The sequence below is a fragment of the Dendrobates tinctorius genome, unplaced genomic scaffold, assembly GCF_039654945.1.
Source record: "Dendrobates tinctorius isolate UK_male_01 unplaced genomic scaffold, ASM3965494v1 ptg000240l, whole genome shotgun sequence".
Classification (NCBI taxonomy): domain Eukaryota; kingdom Metazoa; phylum Chordata; class Amphibia; order Anura; family Dendrobatidae; genus Dendrobates; species Dendrobates tinctorius.
Genome location: NW_027361907.1, coordinates 575329 through 596614, shown reverse-complemented (window position 1 = coordinate 596614; position 21286 = coordinate 575329). Strand labels below are relative to the sequence as shown.

The 21286-nt window shown below is 43.6% G+C and overlaps 1 protein-coding gene across 1 annotated transcript in view; it reads right to left on the bottom strand.

Annotated features, from left to right (window-relative positions):
• Window positions 1–661: 661 nt before the first annotated feature.
• The window catches only part of TNFSF13B (TNF superfamily member 13b), a 166237-nt gene continuing 145612 nt past the window's right edge, over window positions 662–21286 (bottom strand). The window contains 1 exon segment of the mRNA XM_073556814.1: window positions 662–847. Coding sequence (XP_073412915.1) covers window positions 735–847 — 113 coding nt within the window. The 3' untranslated portion in view covers window positions 662–734.

Below are 21286 nucleotides of genomic sequence, written 5' to 3'. Positions count from 1 at the left end.
GGTGGTAATATATGGGTTGGACATGGTATGGTGGTATTTGTTCTTTGTATGTGGTATTATAGGTCACTATGTGGTGGTAATATGGAGTCTGGTCATGGTACAGTGGTATTTGTCCCTTGTGTGATATTATTGGTCATTTTAAAATTTGAAAAATAAATAAAAATATACCTAAATTGTATTGCATATTTTAACAAATGTTTAATAGGTTATAGTAGAGTAAGGCCTGGCCAAAAGAGTCTACCTTGTTATGGTGGCAGCTTAAAACAAAAGGCTGCTGGCTATATGTGTGATCTGGTGATGGGAACTGATAATGTGTGATTGGTGAAAAGTGGAGTTTTTCCAAGAGAGAGCGTGGGACTGTGGACAGTTCAAGGGGTGGAGCCTGGGCGGAGTCTCAAGGGGGCCCCGAAAAATTTAGCAGTGCGGGGCCCCGAAATTCCTAGTGGCAGCCCTGTATAGAGGCAGGAGGCAATGAATACAGCTTCTATTTTCCCCTTACTTTGTACTATTGGGTGTTTCTGGGTGAACTTAAATCAACATGCTGCCTAAACTTACAGGAAAATATTTATTCCAAGAAGTAACATTCACTGACTTACAGAAAGCATTCTTTCAGTACGCTCAGTACCACTAATAAAATACAGATTATTCCTGGACTTTCAAGGACATCACACATTTTTTTTATTTGACTACTTAATTTCAAAGGGAAGACAAAAATTGTGTTTGTTTCGCTCTGTTCATGAGAGTTTAATTGCCCCAAAGAAAGTACTATGTCCAATTAAAGAAAAGTTTGCATTGTTTCTTGGTATTATAAGAAGAAGTTCATCACCTTCATCCAATTTTGCAATTCCTAGAAGATAAAAGGACGTATGAATACTGGGTTCAGGCTGTATCGATTTCTTATTTCAATAGTCTGATTAACTGCTAAATAAATAAACAAATCATACTAGAAAACAAAAATTAAGAGTTCAATGCATGTAGAAACCAAGAAATTATATCATTATTGCACATAAATAGTATAGTGGGGTCACAGAAGAACAAGCACCAACGTAAAAAAACATAGTTCTTTATTTAATCATGACATAATTAAATGGTAGTTAAAAAAACCCCACACAGGATGATGAAACATCAACAGGGGCCAATTTAGGAACATGATTTTTCCTACAAAAAGTGGCTGACCAAATGGGAAGATAATGATAGAAAATAAGAATATGGAATATGGACCATGCCAGCGTATCATGACTATTAATAATAATAAAAAAAGAATAATACATAAAAATAGTGCTATATTATATGATAAGTATCAGGAAGGGTGAACTGCATGTTCTTAACCCCTTCACCCCCAAGGGTGGTTTGCACGTTCATGACCGGGCCAATTTTTACAATTCTGACCACTGTACCTTTATGAGGTCATAACTCTGGAACGCTTCCATGGATCCCGGTGATTCTGACATTGTTTTCTCGTGACATATTGTACTTCATGTTAGTGGTAAAATTTTATTCAAATAACTTGCATTTATTTGTGAGAAAAACGGAAATTTGGCGAAAATTTAGAAAATTTTGCAATTTTCCAACTTTGAATTTTTATGCCCTTAAATCACAGAGATACGGCACACAAAAAACTTGATAACTAACATTTCCCACATGTTTACTTTACATCAGCACAATATTGGAACCAAAATTTTTTTTGTTAGGAAGTTATAAGGGTTAAAAGTTGACCAGCGATTTCTCATTTTTACAACACCATTTTATTTTTAGGACCACATCACATTTGAAGCCACTTTGAGGGGTCTATATGATAGAAAATACCCAAAAGTGACACCATTCTAAAAACTGCACCCCTTAAGGTGCTCAAAACCACATTCAAGAAGTTTATTAACCCTTTAGGTGCGTCACAGGAACTTTTTTGAATATTTAAAAAAAATGAACATCTAACTTTTTTTCACAAAAAAAATACTTCAGGTTCAATTTTTTTATTTTACCAAGGGTAACAGGAGAAATTGTACTGCAAAAGTTATTGTGCAATTTGTCCTGAGTACGCTGATACCTGATATGTGGGGGGAACGACTGTTTCGGTGCATGGCAGAGCTCAGAATGGAAGGAGCGCCATTTGACTTTTTCAATGCAAAATTGGCTGGAATTCAGATCGGACGCCATGTCACGTTTGGAGAGTCCCTGATGTACCTAAACAGTGGAAACCCCCTACAAGTGACCCCATTTTGGAAACTAGACCCCCCAAGGAACTTATCTAGATGTGTGGTGAGAACTTTGAACCCACAAGGGCTTCACAGAAGTTTATAACATACAGCCGTACAATTAAAAAATCATATTTTTTCCACAAAAATGATCTTTTCACCATCAATTCTTATTTTTCCAAGGGTAACAGGACCCTAAAAGTTATTGTGCAATTTGTCCTGAGTACGCTGATACCTCACATGTGGGGGTAAAACACTATTTGGGCGCATGGCAGAGCTCGGAAGGGAAGCAGCGCCATTTGACGTTTTTGGCTGGAATTGAGATCGGACACCATGTCGCGATTGGAAAACCCCTGATGTGCCAAAACACTGGAAACCCCCCACAAATGACACCATTTTGGAAACTAGACCCCCTAAGGAACTTATCTAGATGTGTGGTGAGAACTTTGAACCCCCAAGGGCTTCACAGAAGTTTATAACATAAAGCCGTACAATTAAAAAATCATATTTTTTCCACAAAAATGATCTTTTCACCCTCAATTCTTATTTTTCCAAAGGTAACAGGACCCTAAAAGTTATTGTGCAATTTGTCCTGAGTACGCTGATACCCCACATGTGGGGGTAAACCACTATTTAGGCGCATGGCAGAGCTCGGAAGGGAAGCAGCGCCATTTGACGTTTTTGTAAACTAGACCCCCCAAGGAACTTATCTAGATGTGTGGTGAGCACTTTGAACCCCCCAGTGCTTCACAGAAGTTTATAACGCCCGGGCGTGAAAATAAAAAATTTCCACAAACATGATCTTTTAGTCACCATTTTTTTATTTTCCCAAGGGTACCAGGAGAAATTGGACCCCAAAAGTTGTTGTCCAATTTGTCCTGAGTATGCTGATACCCCATATGTGGGAGAAAACTACTGTATGGGCACACGTCGGGGCTCGGAAGGGAAGCAGTGACGTTTTGGAATGCAGACTTTGAGGGAATGTTCTGCAGGTGTCATGTTGCCTTTGGAGAGCCCCTAATGTACCTAAACAGTGGAAACCCCCCCACAAATGACCCCATTTTGGAAATGAGACCCCCTATGGAACTTATCTAGATGTGTGGTGAGCACTTTGAACCCCCAAGGGCTTCACAGAAGTTTATAATGCCCGGGCATGAAAATAAAAAAAATCTTATTTTTTCCACAAACATGATCAATTAGTCCCCAATTTTTTCATTTTCCCAAGGGTAGCATGAGAAATTGGACCCCAAAAGTTGTTGTCCAATTTGTCCTGAGTACGCTGACACCCCATATGTGGGAGAAAACTATTGTATGGACACACGTCGGGGCTCGGAAGGGAAGCAGTGACGTTTTGGAATGCAGACTTTGATGGAATGGTCTGCGGGTGTCATGTGCGTTTGGAGAGCCCCTGATGTACCTAAACTATTGAAACTCCCCACAAGTGACCCCATTTTGGACACTAGACCCCCCCACGGAAATTATCTAGATGTGTGGTGAGCACTTTAAACCCCCAAGTGCTTCACAGAAGTTTATAACGCTCGGACGTGAAAATAAAAAAAATCATTTTTTTCCACAAAAATGATATTTTTGCCCCCAATTTTTTATTTTCCTAAGGGTAACAGGAGAAATTGGACCCCAAAAATTGTTTTGCAATTTGTCCTGATTAGGCTGATACCCTACATGTTGGGGTAAAGCACTGTTTGGGCGCATGGCAGAGCTTGGAAGGGAAGGAGCACCATTTGACTTTTTCAACTCTGAATTGGCTGGAATTAAGATCAGACGCCATGTTGCATTTGGAGAGCCCCTGATGTGCCCAAACAGTGGAAACCCCCAATTCTAACTCCAACCCGAACCCCAAAACACCCCTAACCCTAATCTCAGCCCTAACCCTAACCCTAGCCCTAGCCCTAACCCTAACCCTAGCCCTAGCCCTAACCCTAACCCTAACCCTAATGGAAAAATGGAAATAAATACATTTTTTTAATTTATTATTTTTCCCTAACTAAGGGGGTGATAACGGGGGGTTTGATTTACTATTTATGGCGGTTTTTATATTTGGCAGCTGTCACACGCTAAAAGACGCTTTTTATTGTAAAAATAGTTTTTGCATCACCTCATATTGAGAGCTATAATTTTTCCGGATTTTGACCCACCGAGTCATGTGAGGTCTTATTTTTTGCGGGACGAGTTGACGTTTTTATTGGTACCATTTTCGGGCACGTGACTTTTTTTATCGCTTTTTATTACGATTTTTGGGACGCAGAATGAACAAAAACCAGCGTTTCATGAATTTCTTTTGGGGGGGTGCATTTACACTGTTCCGCGTGCGGTAAAATTGATAAAGTGGTTTTATTCTTCAGGTCAGTACGGTTACAGTGATACCTCATTTAGGTCTTTTTTTATGTTTTGTCGGTTTTATGCAATGAAAACTATTTTATATAAAAAATAATTATTTTTGCATCGCTTTATTCTGTGAGCTATAACTTTTTTATTTTTTCGCTGATGATGCTGTGTCATGGCTCGTTTTTTGCGGGACAAGATGATGTTTTCAGCGGTACCATGGATATTTATATGCGTCTTTTTGATCACGCGTTATTACACTTTTTGTTTGGCGGTATGATAATAAATCATTATTTTTTGCTTCGTTTTTTATTTTTATTTTTTAAGGGGTTCGCTAAAGCGGTTAACTAATGGGACAGTTTTATAGGGCCAGTCGTTACGAACACGGCGATACCTAATATGTGTACTTTTATTGTTTTTTTTTTTATTTCCAAAAAATGGATTTATTTGGGGGAATATTTTTTTTTTTCTAATTTATTTGGCGATTTTTTTTTAATTATTTTAACACTTTTTTATTTTTTTTTAACTTTATTAAATAGTCCCAGGTGGGACATCACTGTCCTGTGACAGATCACTGATCTGTCACATCACAGATCACTGTGACAGATCAGCGATCTGTCACAGGCAGTGCAGAAGGCTTCCTCATGCCTGCGCTTTGCAGGCACTGAGGAAGCCAGCTTCCTGCAGGCCCCCGTCGCCATCTTGGATTCGGGGGCCTGCAGGAAAGTTGCCCCCCGCAGCAGCGCTGCACATTGCGCTGCCGTGGGGGGCTCAGAGAAGCACGGAGGGAGCCCCCTCCCTGCCGATGCTTCCCTTTAACCCCCGGTACACCGCGATCATGTTTGGGGAACGTGTTGGGGGCGGTCCGTGACCACCCCTGACACATTGTACCGGGTGTCAGCTGTGATAATCAGCTGACACCCGGCCGCGATCAGCGGCGCTCACCACGTGGGCGCCGCTGATCGCGGTAGACGTACTATCCCGTCCATGGGCATAGGGGCCCGGGTCCCATGGACGGGATAGTACGTTGGATGTCAGGAAGGTGTTAAAGAGGTTGTCCACTACCCTAACTTAGTTACTAATTTTGCCAAAAATGCCTAAGAATAATGCTACTAAAGAACCCCAAATACACTCTGCCAATTTTCACATTAGTTAATGCCTTTCAGCTCTGTTGTCCTCTGACTACATTATACATCAGCCTATGTTTCTGCGAAATCGACCTTCCAGCAGATTTTTTATTTCTTGTGCAATTAGTGAGGTCCACAGACATACACCAGGGCACATTTCATAGAAGTGTGTTGTGCACTGCTTCTATTGTGCTCCATGCACGAGTAGACCTTTCAAAATCTATTTTTTTCAGTTGCTAAAAGTGATTCAGCAAGGTACATGTCATCTGAGTGCCACAAAACTTAATCTGTGTGCAGAGCTGTTGCAGAGTAAAAATAAACTATTTTTTTCTCTGTTACAAACGTGATACAGCACGCTACATCCCACCTTCTCATTTTGTGGTGGCGAAATTTATCTGTGTGCAGAGCTGTTGCAGATTTAAAAAAATATTTTTTTTTTCAGTTGTTAATGTGATTCAGCACACCATATCTTGCCATTTAGTGTTGGTGAAATTCATCTGTGTGTAGAGCTGTTGCAGAGTAAAAAAAGAAAAAAAACAGAATACAGCAGGCTAGATCTGACTTTGAAATTGTTTGGAGCATATATTCTATTGTATACAGGCCTCATCCACACTAAAAAAAATACTTTCTTCTGTTACTAACATGATACAGTACAGGATATCTCACTTTGAAACTGTTTAGAGCATATATTCTTCATTATACAGGCCTCATCCACACTGAAACAATTCTTTCTTCTGATACTAATGTGATGCAGTAGGGGAGATCTCACTTTGAAATTGTTTGGAACATATATTCTTTGTTATACAGGCCTCATCACACAAAAAAGAACTTTCTTCTGTTACTAACATGATACAGTAGGGGAGATCTCACTTTAAAATTGTTTGGAACATGTATTCTTTGTAATACAGGCCTCATCCACAGTAAAAAAAAAATACTTCTGTTGCTAAAGTAATTCAGCACGCCATGTTTCACCTTGTCATTCAGTGCCGCTGAAATTCTGCTATGTGCAGAGCTACTGTAGAGTAAAAAATCTAATTTTTTTGTTTCTAATAGTGTGCTCCTACGACACAGTCTGAGCAACATGAGTGGGAAAAAGCAAGGAAGGGGGGAATAGGCTTGGTATTCAAGGTGTATGTGGGGTAGGTGGTAATGTTAGTGAAAGCACTAGTGCACCAACACTGTCATGTCCTTTTCAAACACAAGTGACAACTTCTGTTACTGGACGGGCAACTCCACTACCTTTCTTTGGCAGCCACACAACGATACACACCTTGTTTATGAGGGCCAGAAAGAGCATGGGCTTGAGAGGATGGCTAGCGCGCAGCTTGAAGTGGACTCTCCTTATCTTCCTCCACCTCAACATCAGGCACTGTACAGTCCACAGAGATGGCACCCTAATTACCCTTGCTTCCCCATGTCACAATTCTCCCACCACCCAACTGCCTGTTGGAACCACAAATGGGTGAGTCTGCAGAGTTGTTCACACATTCTATGCCATGGGCATCAGAAGTGTACTCTAAAGATTCGCAGAGTCAAGAGGAGGAACCAATGCCCCAATTTTTTTAAGCTTGGATCCAGAGCAGGACGGAGTAGGCTCCGAGCAGCATCCTGACCCTCGTCACCAGACATTAACCCTCGAGGGGAAGTGATCCTGTTGAGACTCAGATATCTGAGACTCACGCGGACTGTACTGTGCTGTGCTGTTAGGTCAGGAAGAGGTGGAGGGTGACTGTCAGGGCAAGGAATGGGATAACACAGAGGATGATGAGGTTGTAGATCCCACTTGGAGTGAACCCAGAGGCACACAGCTGAGTAGGTCATCTGAGGAGGTGGAGGAGGAGGAAGGCAAGGAGGCTGCTGCTGCTTTGCTGCAGATGTTAACACTAATTTGTGGAAATGTAATCACTCCTGGTTGGGTCTCCATCTGCTGGGTTGGCTGTAATGGAAGAAGAGTCAGTCCCTATTATACTATTTCTACTCTGGTGAAATTGATTCCACTTCGGTGGTGTCAGGCCCTAATTTGAAGACTCCTGATTGGGTCTCCAATCCATCTGCTGGGTTGACTGTAGTGGAATAGGTATCAGTCCCTGCTATACTAGTTCTACTCTATTGCAATTAATGCCACTTTGTTGGTGTCTGCCACTAATTTTTGGAAATGTGCAGACTCATGGTTGGGTCTCCTTCTGCTGTTAGGCCTCCACTGCCTTTGAGTCAACTACCTGTGTTACTATCCTTACATTTTTCTGACTATAGTAATCTATGAATCTGATATTTGTGCCACCTGAATGTGTCTGAGCATCAAAGCAGGTTGAACTATTGTATGTGCTATCAGAATTCCCAGCACATCAGGCCTTCACCGATGCCTCACCCACCTCATCTTAATTTGAAGTTCAATCCAAACCTGTAAATGCTGGGCCAGACCCTGATACCTCATACATGGCAGATTGCTGCCTTACCATTGTAAAATTTGTACTGTGTTTCAATTGAGGCCACTTTCCTGGTTTCTGCCCCTAATTTGATGTGTGGAACCCATTGTTCCCATTTGAAGGTGTTGTGTATGCATTTGTTTTCACCTCCAATTGACTAATGGCGTTCGGCTATGTTCGACGAATAAATCGGAGGATATTGCAATATTGGCGATCGTAATCTGAACCAAACATTGAAATATTCGCTGATCTCTATTAATGATCCTGAAAACCTGTAATGGAGCATCTGTGCTAATTTGAAATGTGTAAAAGCACAAGTCTGATCATCATATCAGACCTCTTATACTTTTTGTGTCAATTTTTAGATGGTCGGGCTGGTGTTTGTTTTTTCATAATTTTATATATCTATAGAGTTTAGACACACTAAGTATATTATTACATTGAGGACGGGTCCTGGACATTTATTTGGGGGGGATATATACAAACTATCAATATGGGGAGTGTAATGCCACACATCATCTTGGCATAATCTTTTGGGTAACAGCTACTATTACTGTTGGGACACTGTAGGGGGACGTGGCGCAATTATTTTAAGAGGCCATGTAATCTTAGAGGCACTATGCAAATGCCTTGCTTGGCACAGATATTTGGGGGAAAACTGTGAGCACCCATACCGTTTGAGTCATGGTTTTGGGCATTCTGGGGGTACTCAAATTAGTATTTGGGATGCATTGCAAAGAGGTATTGATAAGTAGCTAATCCTGAATGCTACATATGTGTTTTCAACTATGCAAGCTTATATCTGGTAACCAGCTTTTTCAGTCTCTGCTCTGAATCAACTCATGTGTTTCTCCACTCCATTCAATGTCAGTAAGTAGTTAATCCTGAATGCTACATATGTGTTTTCAACTTTGCAAGCTTATACCTGGTATATAGTTATTTCAACTTACTCTGCTTGTCCCCTTATGTTGTGAGGTCACAGATAAGTGTAAGGTTATGCACATGGGAAGGAGAAACAGATGCTATAATTACTTACTAAATGGGAAACTGCTGGGGAAATCAGACATGGAAAAAGACTTAGGCATCTTAGTCAATAAGAAGCTAAATTGGAGTGCCCAGTGTCAGGCAGCTGCCACCAAAGCAAATAGGCTCATGGGATGCATTAGAAGAGGTCTGGGGACACGAGATGAAAACATAATTCTCCCTCTGTACAATTCACTCATCAGACCACACTTGGAGTATTGTGTGCAATTTTGGACGCCGGTGCTCAAGAAAGACATTACTGAACTTGAAAGGGTTCAAAGGCGGGATACTAAAATAATAAATGGAGTTGGTTCACTACAATACCCAGAAAGGTTATCAAAATTAGGTCTATTTACTCTTGAAAAGAGAAGATTTAGGGGAGACTTAATATATATGTACAAGTATATCAGAGGGCAATACAGAGATCTCTCCAATGAACTGTTTATACCAAGGACTGTGACAAGAACAAGGGGGCATTCTCTTCGTTTGGAGGAAAGACAATTTCTGCACCAGCATAGAAGAGGGTTCTTCACGGTAAGAGCAGTGAGGCTCTGGAATTCTCTTCCTACGGAAGTGGTGATGGCCAACTCACTGAATGAATTTAAGAAAGGAATGGATGCTTTTCTTGTGAGTAACAGTATAGAAGGTTACAAATAACAGAATATTATAGGTAGATGGTTGACCCAGCTTAGGCCTGTTTCACATTTCCGTTTTTGACCATCAGTCAAAATCCGCTGTTTTGCAAAAAAAAAACGGATCCGCCATTTTTTTTGGCAGATCCGTTTTATTCCCCATTGATTTGCATTACCGGCGGATCTTGACGGATGGCCATCCGTTGGATCCGTTTTTTTGCGGAGCCGTCAATTTTTTTGCGTCTGTCGACATGCCTGGACGGACCATGCAACTTTTTTTTTGCTGCAGGATCCGCATTTTATAGTGCGTATGCCCGGAGAAATGAAGTCAGCCGGAAATTTAACCCTGAAATCATTTCTGGCGGACAGAAAAAATTATCTCTCTCTCTCGCTCCTCTTCCCGGGCTGCGGTTCCTTTAAAATTCTTCATTCATCGGATCCGTCAAAATAACGGTCCACTGGCATCCGTTCACATCAGTTAGCAACGGATCCACTTTCCGCCATTTTGGCGGATTTTAACTGACACAAAAAAACTGAAGTGTGAAACAGGCCTTAGGGGAAGGAATTTTTTCCCTATGGAGAAAATTGGCTTCTACTCTGGGTTTTTTGCCTTCCTCAGGATCAACAATGCAGAACAGCTGCACTAAAAATAGGCTGAACTAGATGGACATAAGGTCTTCCTTCAGCCTTCAAAACTATGTTACTATGTAAAGTGCTTTATGATCCATGTAGTGCTGGACATTTGTTTATCTGACCACAACATTTATTGGGTCCTGCTGTCTCAATTTAGTTTGATTAATGAGAAGAGAGAGAGCAAAAAAAAAAAAGGAGATCTACTAGCCTCCTATATATTCAGACATAGCTTGGGGAAGGCATTTATGCAGGGGGCATTTATGCACATTTAATCGAAGTACATTTAATCAAAGTATGAGGCAGTTATAACATGGCAGTTAGACAGGGCAGGAGACAGGTAAGACAATTATATACATCTACTCCCTGTACATTTGGATTACAACAAGTATATACCATATGCATTTGTATAATTTATATCCTGGCAGCTGCATTCACACACATCCACTGCCCTGGCATTAACTCTCTAAACTCCATCCATATTGGCCCCTCACTCCTTTCCTCTCCTATGTATAGCACTCACGCTCTTTTCACATTGCTAAATTGCACAGATCCATTCAGTCCCACCATTCAACATCAGAGACTCTCTCACAAATCACTTAACCATCTGTTCACTCTTTCTATCCTCCTCCTAGTCGCAGGAGACATTGCTCCCAACCCTGGTCCCCCATGTTATAGAAAGTCAACCCCCCCAACTGCTACACTCAGAAACCCTTCTAATCTTATTAATATTCCCTGCATACTCTCTGTCTCTCTTAAGTGTGCCCTTTGGAATTCTCGCTCAATGTGTAACAAACTCTCCTTCATTCATGACTTCTTCCTTTCTAATTCTCTTAACCTTCTGGCTCTTACTGAAACCTGGATAAAGCAGTCAGACACTACCGCTGCTGCTGCTCTTTCATATAGTGGACTACACTTCTCTCATACCCCAAGATCAGACAATAGAGCAGGTGGAGGCGTTGGTCTGCTCCTATCACCAAAATGTACCTTTCAGGTTATCCCTCAAGTACCCTCACTTGTCTTCCCTTCTTCTGAGGTCCATGCCTTCAGACTCTATACCCCCTTCTCCATGCGAGTGGCGGTGGTATATCGTCCTCCCGGCCACTCCCATCAGTTCCTGGATCATTATGCCACTTGGCTTCCACATTTTCTCTCCTGTGATATCCCTACCCTCATCATGGGCGATTTCAACATCCCCATTGTTCTCCCCCTCTCCCCATCTGCTACTCACCTTTTATCTCTAACCTCCTTGTTTGGCCTTTCGCAGCTTACTAATTCTCCAACGCCTGAAGACGGAAACTCCCTCGACTTGGTCTTCTCTCGGCTTTGTGCAGTGGATGATTTTACAAACTCCTCTCTCCCGCTCTCTGACCACAACTTTCTTTCATTCTCTATCAAAAACTGCCAGGCCACTCAGGTCACCCCCACTGTTCATACTTATAGAAAAATGCAGGCCATTAACACCCAGAAACTTATGAAGAACTTGCAGTCTTCATTGGCCCCTATCTCCTCCCTCTCATGTCCTGATTCTGCATTGGAGCATTACAATGAAACATTTCAAAGTGCCCTGGATGAATTTGCACCTGCTATACATAGAACACCACAACACAGATGGCGACAACCCTGGCACACCCTGCAAACACATTTCCTGCAGCAGTGCTCCAGGTGTGCCGAACGTCTGTGGAGAAAATCCAATCTACACAAAGATTTCATCCATTATAAGTTTATGCTTAGAACATACAACACTGCCCTTCACCTCTCAAAACAAACCTATTTCAACACCCTCATCACCTCACTGTCCAATAACCCTAAATGTCTCTTTGACACTTTTCATTCTCTACTCAACCCAAGAGTACAGGCCCCAACCATGGAGCTTCGAGCTGATGATCTGGCCAATTACTTCAAAGAAAAAATGACCAGATCCGACAGGAAATTATCTCCCAATCACCTCATACCATGCACTGTCCTCCCTCCCCACTGCATCTAGCTCAATCTCTGATTTTGAACCAGTCACAGAAGAAGTAAGCAGGCTCCTTGCCTCTTCTCGCCCAACCACTTGCACCAGTGACCCATTTCCGTCACATCTACTCCAGTCCCTTTCCCCTGCTGTCACCCCTCACCTAACTATAATATTTAACCTCTCTCTCTCTTCTGGTATCTTTCCCTCCTCATTTAAGCATGCCATCATACATCCACTACTTAAAAAACCATCCCTCGACCAAAACTGTGCCGCTAACTATAGACCTGTCTCTAATCTTCCCTTTCATCTCTAATCTTCTGGAACGTCTGGTCCACTCCCATCTTATCCTCTATCTCTTTGATAACTCTCTTCTCGACCCTCTCCAATCCGGTTTCCGCTCATTACACTCTACTGAAACTGCCCTCACTAAAGTCTCTAATAATCTACTAACAGCTAAATAAAATGGTCATTACTCCATGCTAATTCTCTTGGATCTCTCTGCAGCATTCGACACTGTGGATCATCAGCTCCTCCTCACTATGCTCCGTTCCATTGGCCTCAAGGACACCGTTCTTTCCTGGTTCTCCTCCTATTTCTCTGACTGCTCCTTTACTGTATCTTTTGCTGTTCCTCCTCCTCTCATCTTCCCCTTACTGTTTGGGTTCCTCAAGGATCAGTCCTAGGCCCCCTCCTCTTCTCTTTGTACACTGCCTCTATTGGTCAAACAATCAGTAAATTTGGTTTCCAGTACCATCTCTATGCTGATGACACCCAATTACATGCTTCTTCTCCTGACATCACGCCTGCCTTTCTAGAAAACACCAGCGATTGTCTAAACGCTGTGTCTAACATCATGTCCTCACTATATCTGAAACTGAACCTGTCAAAGACTGAACTCCTTGTGTTTCCTCCCGCTACTAATGTACCTATACCCGACATTGCCATTTCCATGTGTGGTTCCACTATTACTCCCCAGCAACATGCCCGCTGTCTTGGGGTCATACTTGATTCCGAGCTTTCCTTTGCCCCCCACATACGATCAGTGGCTCGCTCTTGTATCTGCACCTCAAAAACATTTCTAGAATTCGACCTTTTCTTACTTTTGACTCTGCAAAAACTCTTTCTGTTTCTCTTATTCATTCTCGTCTCGACTATTGTAACTCTCTTCTAATCGATCTCCCTCTTACCAAACTCTCCCCCCTCCAATCTGTCTTGAATGCTGCAGCCAGGATCATAGTCCTCGCCAATCGTTACACCGACGCCCCTACCTTGTGCAAGTCATTACACTGGCTAGCCATCCACTCCAGAATCGAGTACAAACTTATTACCCTCACCCACAAAGCTCTCCATGGCTCAGCACCATCCTACATCTCCTCCCTTGTTTCGGTATACCACCATACCCGTGCCCTCCGTTCTGCTGATGACCTGAGGTTAGCATCCTCAATAATCAGAACCTCCCACTCCCGTCTCCAAGACTATACACGTGCTGTGCCACTTCTTTGGAATGCACTTCCCAGGTCAATACGATTAATCCCCAATCCCCACAATTTTAAACGTGCCCTGAAAACACATTTATTCAGACTGGCCTATTGCCTCAACGCATTAACCTAATCCATCCCTGTGTGGCACAGCCAAAATTTTACTATAACCAGGTTCCCCGCATCATGTTTCCACATGCTTTATGCATCCATTAGCCCTCTGTGTCTGCACTGTTACACACTTAACATTATGGCTGGTCCATACAATCAGGGCAATTGTTACCACCCACCTTTCGTGTCTACCTTTTTCCTCATACAGTGGGGCAAAAAAGTATTTAGTCAGTCAGCAATAGTGCAAGTTCCACCACTTAAAAAGATGAGAGGCGTCTGTAATTTACATCATAGGTAGACCTCAACTATGGGAGACAAACTGAGAAAAAAAAATCCAGAAAATCACATTGTCTGTTTTTTTTTCATTTTATTTGCATATTATGGTGGAAAATAAGTATTTGGTCAGAAACAAGCAATCAAGATTTCTGGCTCTCACACCTGTAACTACTTCTTTAAGAGTCTCCTCTTTCCTCCACTCATTACCTGTAGTAATGGCACCTGTTTAAACTTGTTATCAGTATAAAAAGACACCTGTGCACACCCTCAAACAGTCTGACTCCAAACTCCACTATGGTGAAGACCAAAGAGCTGTCAAAGGACACCAGAAACAAAATTGTAGCCCTGCACCAGGCTGGGAAGACTGAATCTGCAATAGCCAACCAGCTTGGAGTGAAGAAATCAACTGTGGGAGCAATAATTAGAAAATGGAAGACATACAAGACCACTGATAATCTCCCTCGATCTGGTGCTCCACGCAAAATCCCACCCCGTGGGGTCAGAATGATCACAAGAACGGTGAGCAAAAATCCCAGAACCACGCGGGGGGACCTAGTGAATGAACTGCAGAGAGCTGGGACCAATGTAACAAGGCCTACCATAAGTAACACACTACGCCACCATGGACTCAGATCCTGCAGTGCCAGACGTGTCCCACTGCTTAAGCCTGTACATGTCCGGGCCCGTCTGAAGTTTGCTAGAGAGCATTTGGATGATCCAGAGGAGTTTTGGGAGAATGTCCTATGGTCTGATGAAACCAAACTGGAACTGTTTGGTAGAAACACAACTTGTCGTGTTTGGAGGAAAAAGAATACTGAGTTGCATCCATCAAACACCATACCTACTGTAAAGCATGGTGGTGGAAACATCATGCTTTGGGGCTGTTTCTCTGCAAAGGGGCCAGGACGACTGATCCGGGTACATGAAAGAATGAATGGGGCCATGTATCGTGAGATTTTGAGTGCAAACCTCCTTCCATCAGCAAGGGCATTGAAGATGAAACGTGGCTGGGTCTTTCAACATGACAATGATCCAAAGCACACCGCCAGGGCAATGAAGGAGTGGCTTCGTAAGAAGCATTTCAAGGTCCTGGAGTGGCCTAGCCAGTCTCCAGATCTCAACCCTATAGAAAACCTTTGGAGGGAGTTGAAAGTCCGTGTTGCCAAGCGAAAAGCCAAAAACATCACTGCTCTAGAGGAGATCTGCATGGAGGAATGGGCCAACATACCAACAACAGTGTGTGGCAACCTTGTGAAGACTTACAGAAAACGTTTGACCTCTGTCATTGCCAACAAAGGATATATCACAAAGTATTAAGATGAAATTTTGTTTCTGACCAAATACTTATTTTCCACCATAATATGCAAATAAAATGAAAAAAAAAACAGACAATGTGATTTTCTGGATTTTTTTTTCTCAGTTTGTCTCCCATAGTTGAGGTCTACCTATGATGGAAATTACAGACGCCTCTCATCTTTTTAAGTGGTGGAACTTGCACTATTGCTGACTGACTAAATACTTTTTTGCCCCACTGTAGATTGTAAGCTTGCGCGCAGGGCCCTCATTCCTTTTGGTATCTGTTATGATCTATGTGATTATTGTTATGCTGTAATGTCTATTGTCTGTACAAGTCCCATCTGAAATGTAAAGTGCTGCGGAATATGTCGGCGCTATAGAAATAAAATTTATTATTATTATAAGTAGTTGGCCTTAAATATTTGTAGCAGACATAAATAAATCCTATTGCTATGGAAGCAAGTATTAACAAGGGCTAGTGCTAAGCTTTAGTAGAAAATGTTATATCATTTTAAAATTCTGATTAAGCAAAATTTACCATATCAGGTGAAGAAACTTCTGCAAAAACTTTCCAAAGGTGTCTTGTTTTTGCAATATTATGTTTAGGATTACTATAGTAGTAAGGTTCGGACTGGGGCACAGGGACACCAGAGAATCCTCCTGTGGGCCCGCCGCTGAACCAGCTCCTGCCTCCTTCATTCATGCCTGCCCTGCATGATAATAACTCGCACCAAGCAGTGCACACTTTATTGTATAGCCAGCACTGACGATCAGGCTGCACAAGTGATGTGATGAGAAGTGCAGGTTCAACTCCTTCGCACCACCTGCCGCCACTGCCGACTTCTATTTGTTAGGCGTCGGATTCCTGGCACTGCACAGCGGGAATCCAGAGCCAGACATCCTGCTGTTTCTCATTCTCCTCCGACCGCTCAGACTCCTGCTCAGCAATCACGGCGAGCCAGGCATTTCCCTCAGACTCGTTCTGTGAGCCTGGATGTTGCTGCCACATCTGGTGCAGCAATGGTAGCGCAACCTGCTTTGCAGGGAACTGCTCCAGAGGCTAAGTCCTCGTGCCGTGCTACTGGGCATGCCCGCAACTTGTCCTCTCAGTGGAGAGCAGGGGTCACATGTGCAGGTCCTATGTCAGATCTGATTGGTCCTTCCCAAAGTACTGGAAGGTCCCGGAAGCACATGGCTATAAAAAGCCCGCATGGCGGCTCGGCCATGCGCTAGTGTAGCATATTATTCTGTGTGTGTATGGTGATGGATGTATGGACTGGTGTCTGACTCATTATGAAACCCCTACCCTCTGATATTACGAGTAGTGTTGAGCATTCCGATACCGCAAGTATCGGGTATCGGCCGATACTTGCTGTATCGGAATTCCGATACCGACTTCCGATATTTTTTCAATATCGGAATTCGGCATCGGAATCGGAAGTTCAGTTGATTGACGGCCTGACGTCATCATGATGCGCGGTGTGTGCGCATCATGATGCGCCGTCATTTCGGGCCTTCCGGGGGTCTCTGCCGGCCTGCCGGGGGGCTGTGCCGGCCTGCCGGGGGGCTGTGTGGACTGCCCGGGGTCTGTACCGGCCTGCCGGGGGGCTGTGCCGGCCTGCCGGTGGTCTGTGCACCCTGTGGGGGTCTGTACCGGCCTGCCGGGGGGCTGTGCCGGCCTGCCGGGGGGCTGTGCTGATGTCCGGGGGTCTGTGCAAGCATCGTCCGATGGGACTACAAGTCCCATCGGGCGATGCCTGCTACCATGACAGTGATTGACACATTAGCCAATGATGGGACAGTAGTAGTCCCATCATCCGGCTAATGTGTTAAATGTTAAAAAAAAAAAAAAAAAAAAAAAAAATACTACATACATACTACATGCATGCTACATACATACTACATGCATGCTACATACATACTACATGCATGCTACATACATACTACATATATACTACATACATACTACATACATACTGCATGCTACATACATACTACATACATACTACATGCATGCTACATACATACTACATATATACTACATACATACTACATACATGCTACATACATACTGCATGCTACATACATACTACATACATACTACATGCATGCTACATACATACTACATATATACTACATACATACTACATACATGCTACATACATACTGCATGCTACATACATACTACATGCATGCTACATACATACTACATATATACTACATGCATGCTACATACATACTACATGCTACATACATACTACATATATACTACATACATACTACATACATGCTACATACATACTACATACATACTACATGCATGCTACATACATACTACATGCATGCTACATACATACTACATGCATGCTACATACATACTACATGCATGCTACATACATACTACATGCATGCTACATACTACATGCATGCTACATGCATGCTACATACATACTACATGCTACATACATACCACATATATACTACATACATACAATACATTCATACAATACATACATAGACATACAGTACATATAACATAGAGTAACATACTTACCAATACTTGTCACATTGTTCCCCGAAGCCATTGTCTTTTCCGGGATAAATATTAACATAACAAACCACAAAAATACTCACCCACGATCCGAAGCAGTCCACGAGTGTGTCCCACGACGATCTTGGGTAGAGAACTGCAGCATCAGATGATGCTGCCGTTCTCTACGGGCTGCAGGAATCCAATGACGGAAGGTAGGTATCCTTCCGCACTGTATTCCTCCGCCACTTAAAAAAAAAAAGTCCCTAGTCTCACTTTATGCCATTGCTGTGTGGGAAATTCCCACACAGCAATGGCATAAAGTGAGACTAGGGACTTTTTTTTTTTAAGTGGCGGAGGAATACAGTGCGGAAGGATACCTACCTTCCGTCATTGGATTCCTGCAGCCCGTAGAGAACGGCAGCATCATCTGATGCTGCAGTTCTCTACCCAAGATCGTCGTGGGACACACTCGTGGACTGCTTCGGATCGTGGGTGAGTATTTTTGTGGTTTGTTATGTTAATATTTATCCCGGAAAAGACAATGGCTTCGGGGAACAATGTGACAAGTATTGGTAAGTATGTTACTCTATGTTATATGTACTGTATGTCTATGTATGTATTGTATGAATGTATTGTATGTATGTAGTATATATGTGGTATGTATGTAGCATGTAGTATGTATGTAGCATGCATGTAGTATGTATGTAGCATGCATGTAGTATGTATGTAGCATGCATGTAGCATGTAGTATGTATGTAGCATGCATGTAGTATGTATGTAGCATGCATGTAGTATGTATGTAGCATGCATGTAGCATGCATGTAGTATGTATGTAGTATGTATGTAGTATGTATGTAGTATGTAGCATGTATGTAGTATGTATGTGGTATGTATGTAGCATGTAGTATGTATGTAGTATGTATGTGGTATGTATGTAGCATGTAGTATGTATGTAGCATGTATGTAGCATGCATGTAGCATGCATGTAGCATGTATGTAGCATGTATGTAGTATATATGTAGTATGTATGTAGCATGTAGTATGTATGTAGCATGCATGTAGTATGTATGTAGCATGCATGTAGCATGCATGTAGTATGTATGTAGTATGTATGTAGTATGTATGTAGTATGTAGCATGTATGTAGTATGTATGTGGTATGTATGTAGCATGTAGTATGTATGTAGTATGTATGTGGTATGTATGTAGCATGTAGTATGTATGTAGCATGTATGTAGCATGCATGTAGCATGCATGTAGCATGTATGTAGCATATATGTAGTATATATGTAGTATGTATGTAGCATGTAGTATGTATGTAGCATGCATGTAGTATGTATGTAGTATTTTTTTTTTTTTTTTTTTTACATTTAACACATTAGCCGGATGATGGGACTACTACTGTCCCATCATTGGCTAATGTGTCAATCACTGTCATGGTAGCAGGCATCGCCCGATGGGACTTGTAGTCCCATCGGACGATGCCTGCACAGACCCCCGGAGCCTGCACAGCCCCCCGGCAGGCCGGCACAGCCCCCCGGCAGGCCGGCACAGCCCCCCGGAGCCTGCACAGACCACCGGCAGGCCGGCACAGACCACCGGAGCCTGCACAGACCCCCTGGCAGGCCGGCACAGCCCCCCGAAAGGCCCGTACAGACCCCAGAGAGGCTGTACAAGGGCAGGAAAGGGTTTTTCTTATTCCGATACCGGAAGTCCCATAGACTTGAATGGGACTTCCGGTATCGGAATCGGCGATACCGATACTTTTTTTAAAGATCGGCCGATACCATCCGATACGATACTTTGAAGTATCGGACGGTATCGCTCAACTCTAATTACGAGTGGTGACCGAGTGTGAATAGTCAGCTCCAGGGTTGTGGCAAGCTACATGCCACTTGCTCCACACCTACACTAGCGTCCGTCGGCGCCCGGTCCTCGGTGCCGACGCTTGCGGCTTTTCTCTGCCGCTGCGCTGTAATAACAGCAACTATTGGTGTTCGCGGCTGCGACGCCACACGCAGGCCTCTGTGACACTAACAGGGCCTGTGCCTTTGCTTTAGTGTTCTCCAAGCGACTCTGTGTTTGTACGGAGTCGCCCTTAGCGTTCGGGTGACGTTAACCCGAGCGCAGTCCCGCACCTACTAGGTGCATCTGCCATTGTTCAGCAGCGGTCTTGTCACCTACCGCATGGTGGACCCCGGGCGGCGAACGCACCTACTATTATTTATATTCGGTGCGTTCCGCCGACCCTAACATTACACTAGCGCCAGGGTCTGGCTGGCAAGGGCAGACGTGCAGCAGCTGCAGTGCTACATTCGGCAGCTGGAGAGCAGGTTGGCGGCTATTGAGAGCACCAACTCAGCTTCGAATGCTGCGCTAGCTGCTGCTCAGACAGTCGCAGAGGCTGTCTCACGTGCGCCCACACTTCTGCCCTTGCCGACAATGTCTCGCCTCCCGCTCCCCGATAAGTTTTCGGGTGATAGTGCCTTCTGTAGGGGATTCGTTAGTCAGTGCTCCATTCAGCTGGAGTTGCTGGCTGCACGGTTTCCTACAGAGCGGGCTAAGGTGGGATTTATTGTCTCCCTGTTGTCTGGCCGGGCATAACAGTGGGCCACGCCATTGTGAGAACGTGATGATCCCGTGGTACAGGGAGCTGCTCAGTTCCTCGCGGCTCTGAAGCAAGTCTTCTTGGGACCACGGGTCACACATGATATGGCTCTCCAACTGTTATCCTTAACACAAGGGTCACTTTCGGTTAGCCATCATGCTGTCCAGTTTCGGACACTGGCTTCCGAGTTAGAGTGGCCGGACAAAGTGTTGGTCCCGGTGTTTTGGAGAGGCCTGGCTGAGCACGTAAAAGATGCTCTAGCTACTAGGGAAATTCCCTCAAGTCTGGAGGAGTTGATCGCCGTTTCCACCCGCATTGATCTCCGCTTCACGGAGCGCGGGTTGGATCGAGCGCAATCTAGACGTAGGGTTAATTTGGCTCCAACCTTTACCGAGCCGCTGATATATCCCGCACAGGAGCTCCCTTCCTCTGAGCCTATGGAGGTGTCTCGCACCGGCACTAAGTCGCGTCCGATGCGAAGCTCTGTGCGCTGTTATCAGTGCCGACAGTTTGGCCACTCGGCTGGCACATGCCCTCAGCGGCCGAAAAGACGACCACGTTCAGTGGCCGTAGGTGGTGGTCAATCCAAGGTGGGACCCTTTTCACCCAAACCGGTGTTCCAGGGTACGTTAGATAGTGGGTCCTCCACCTGGGA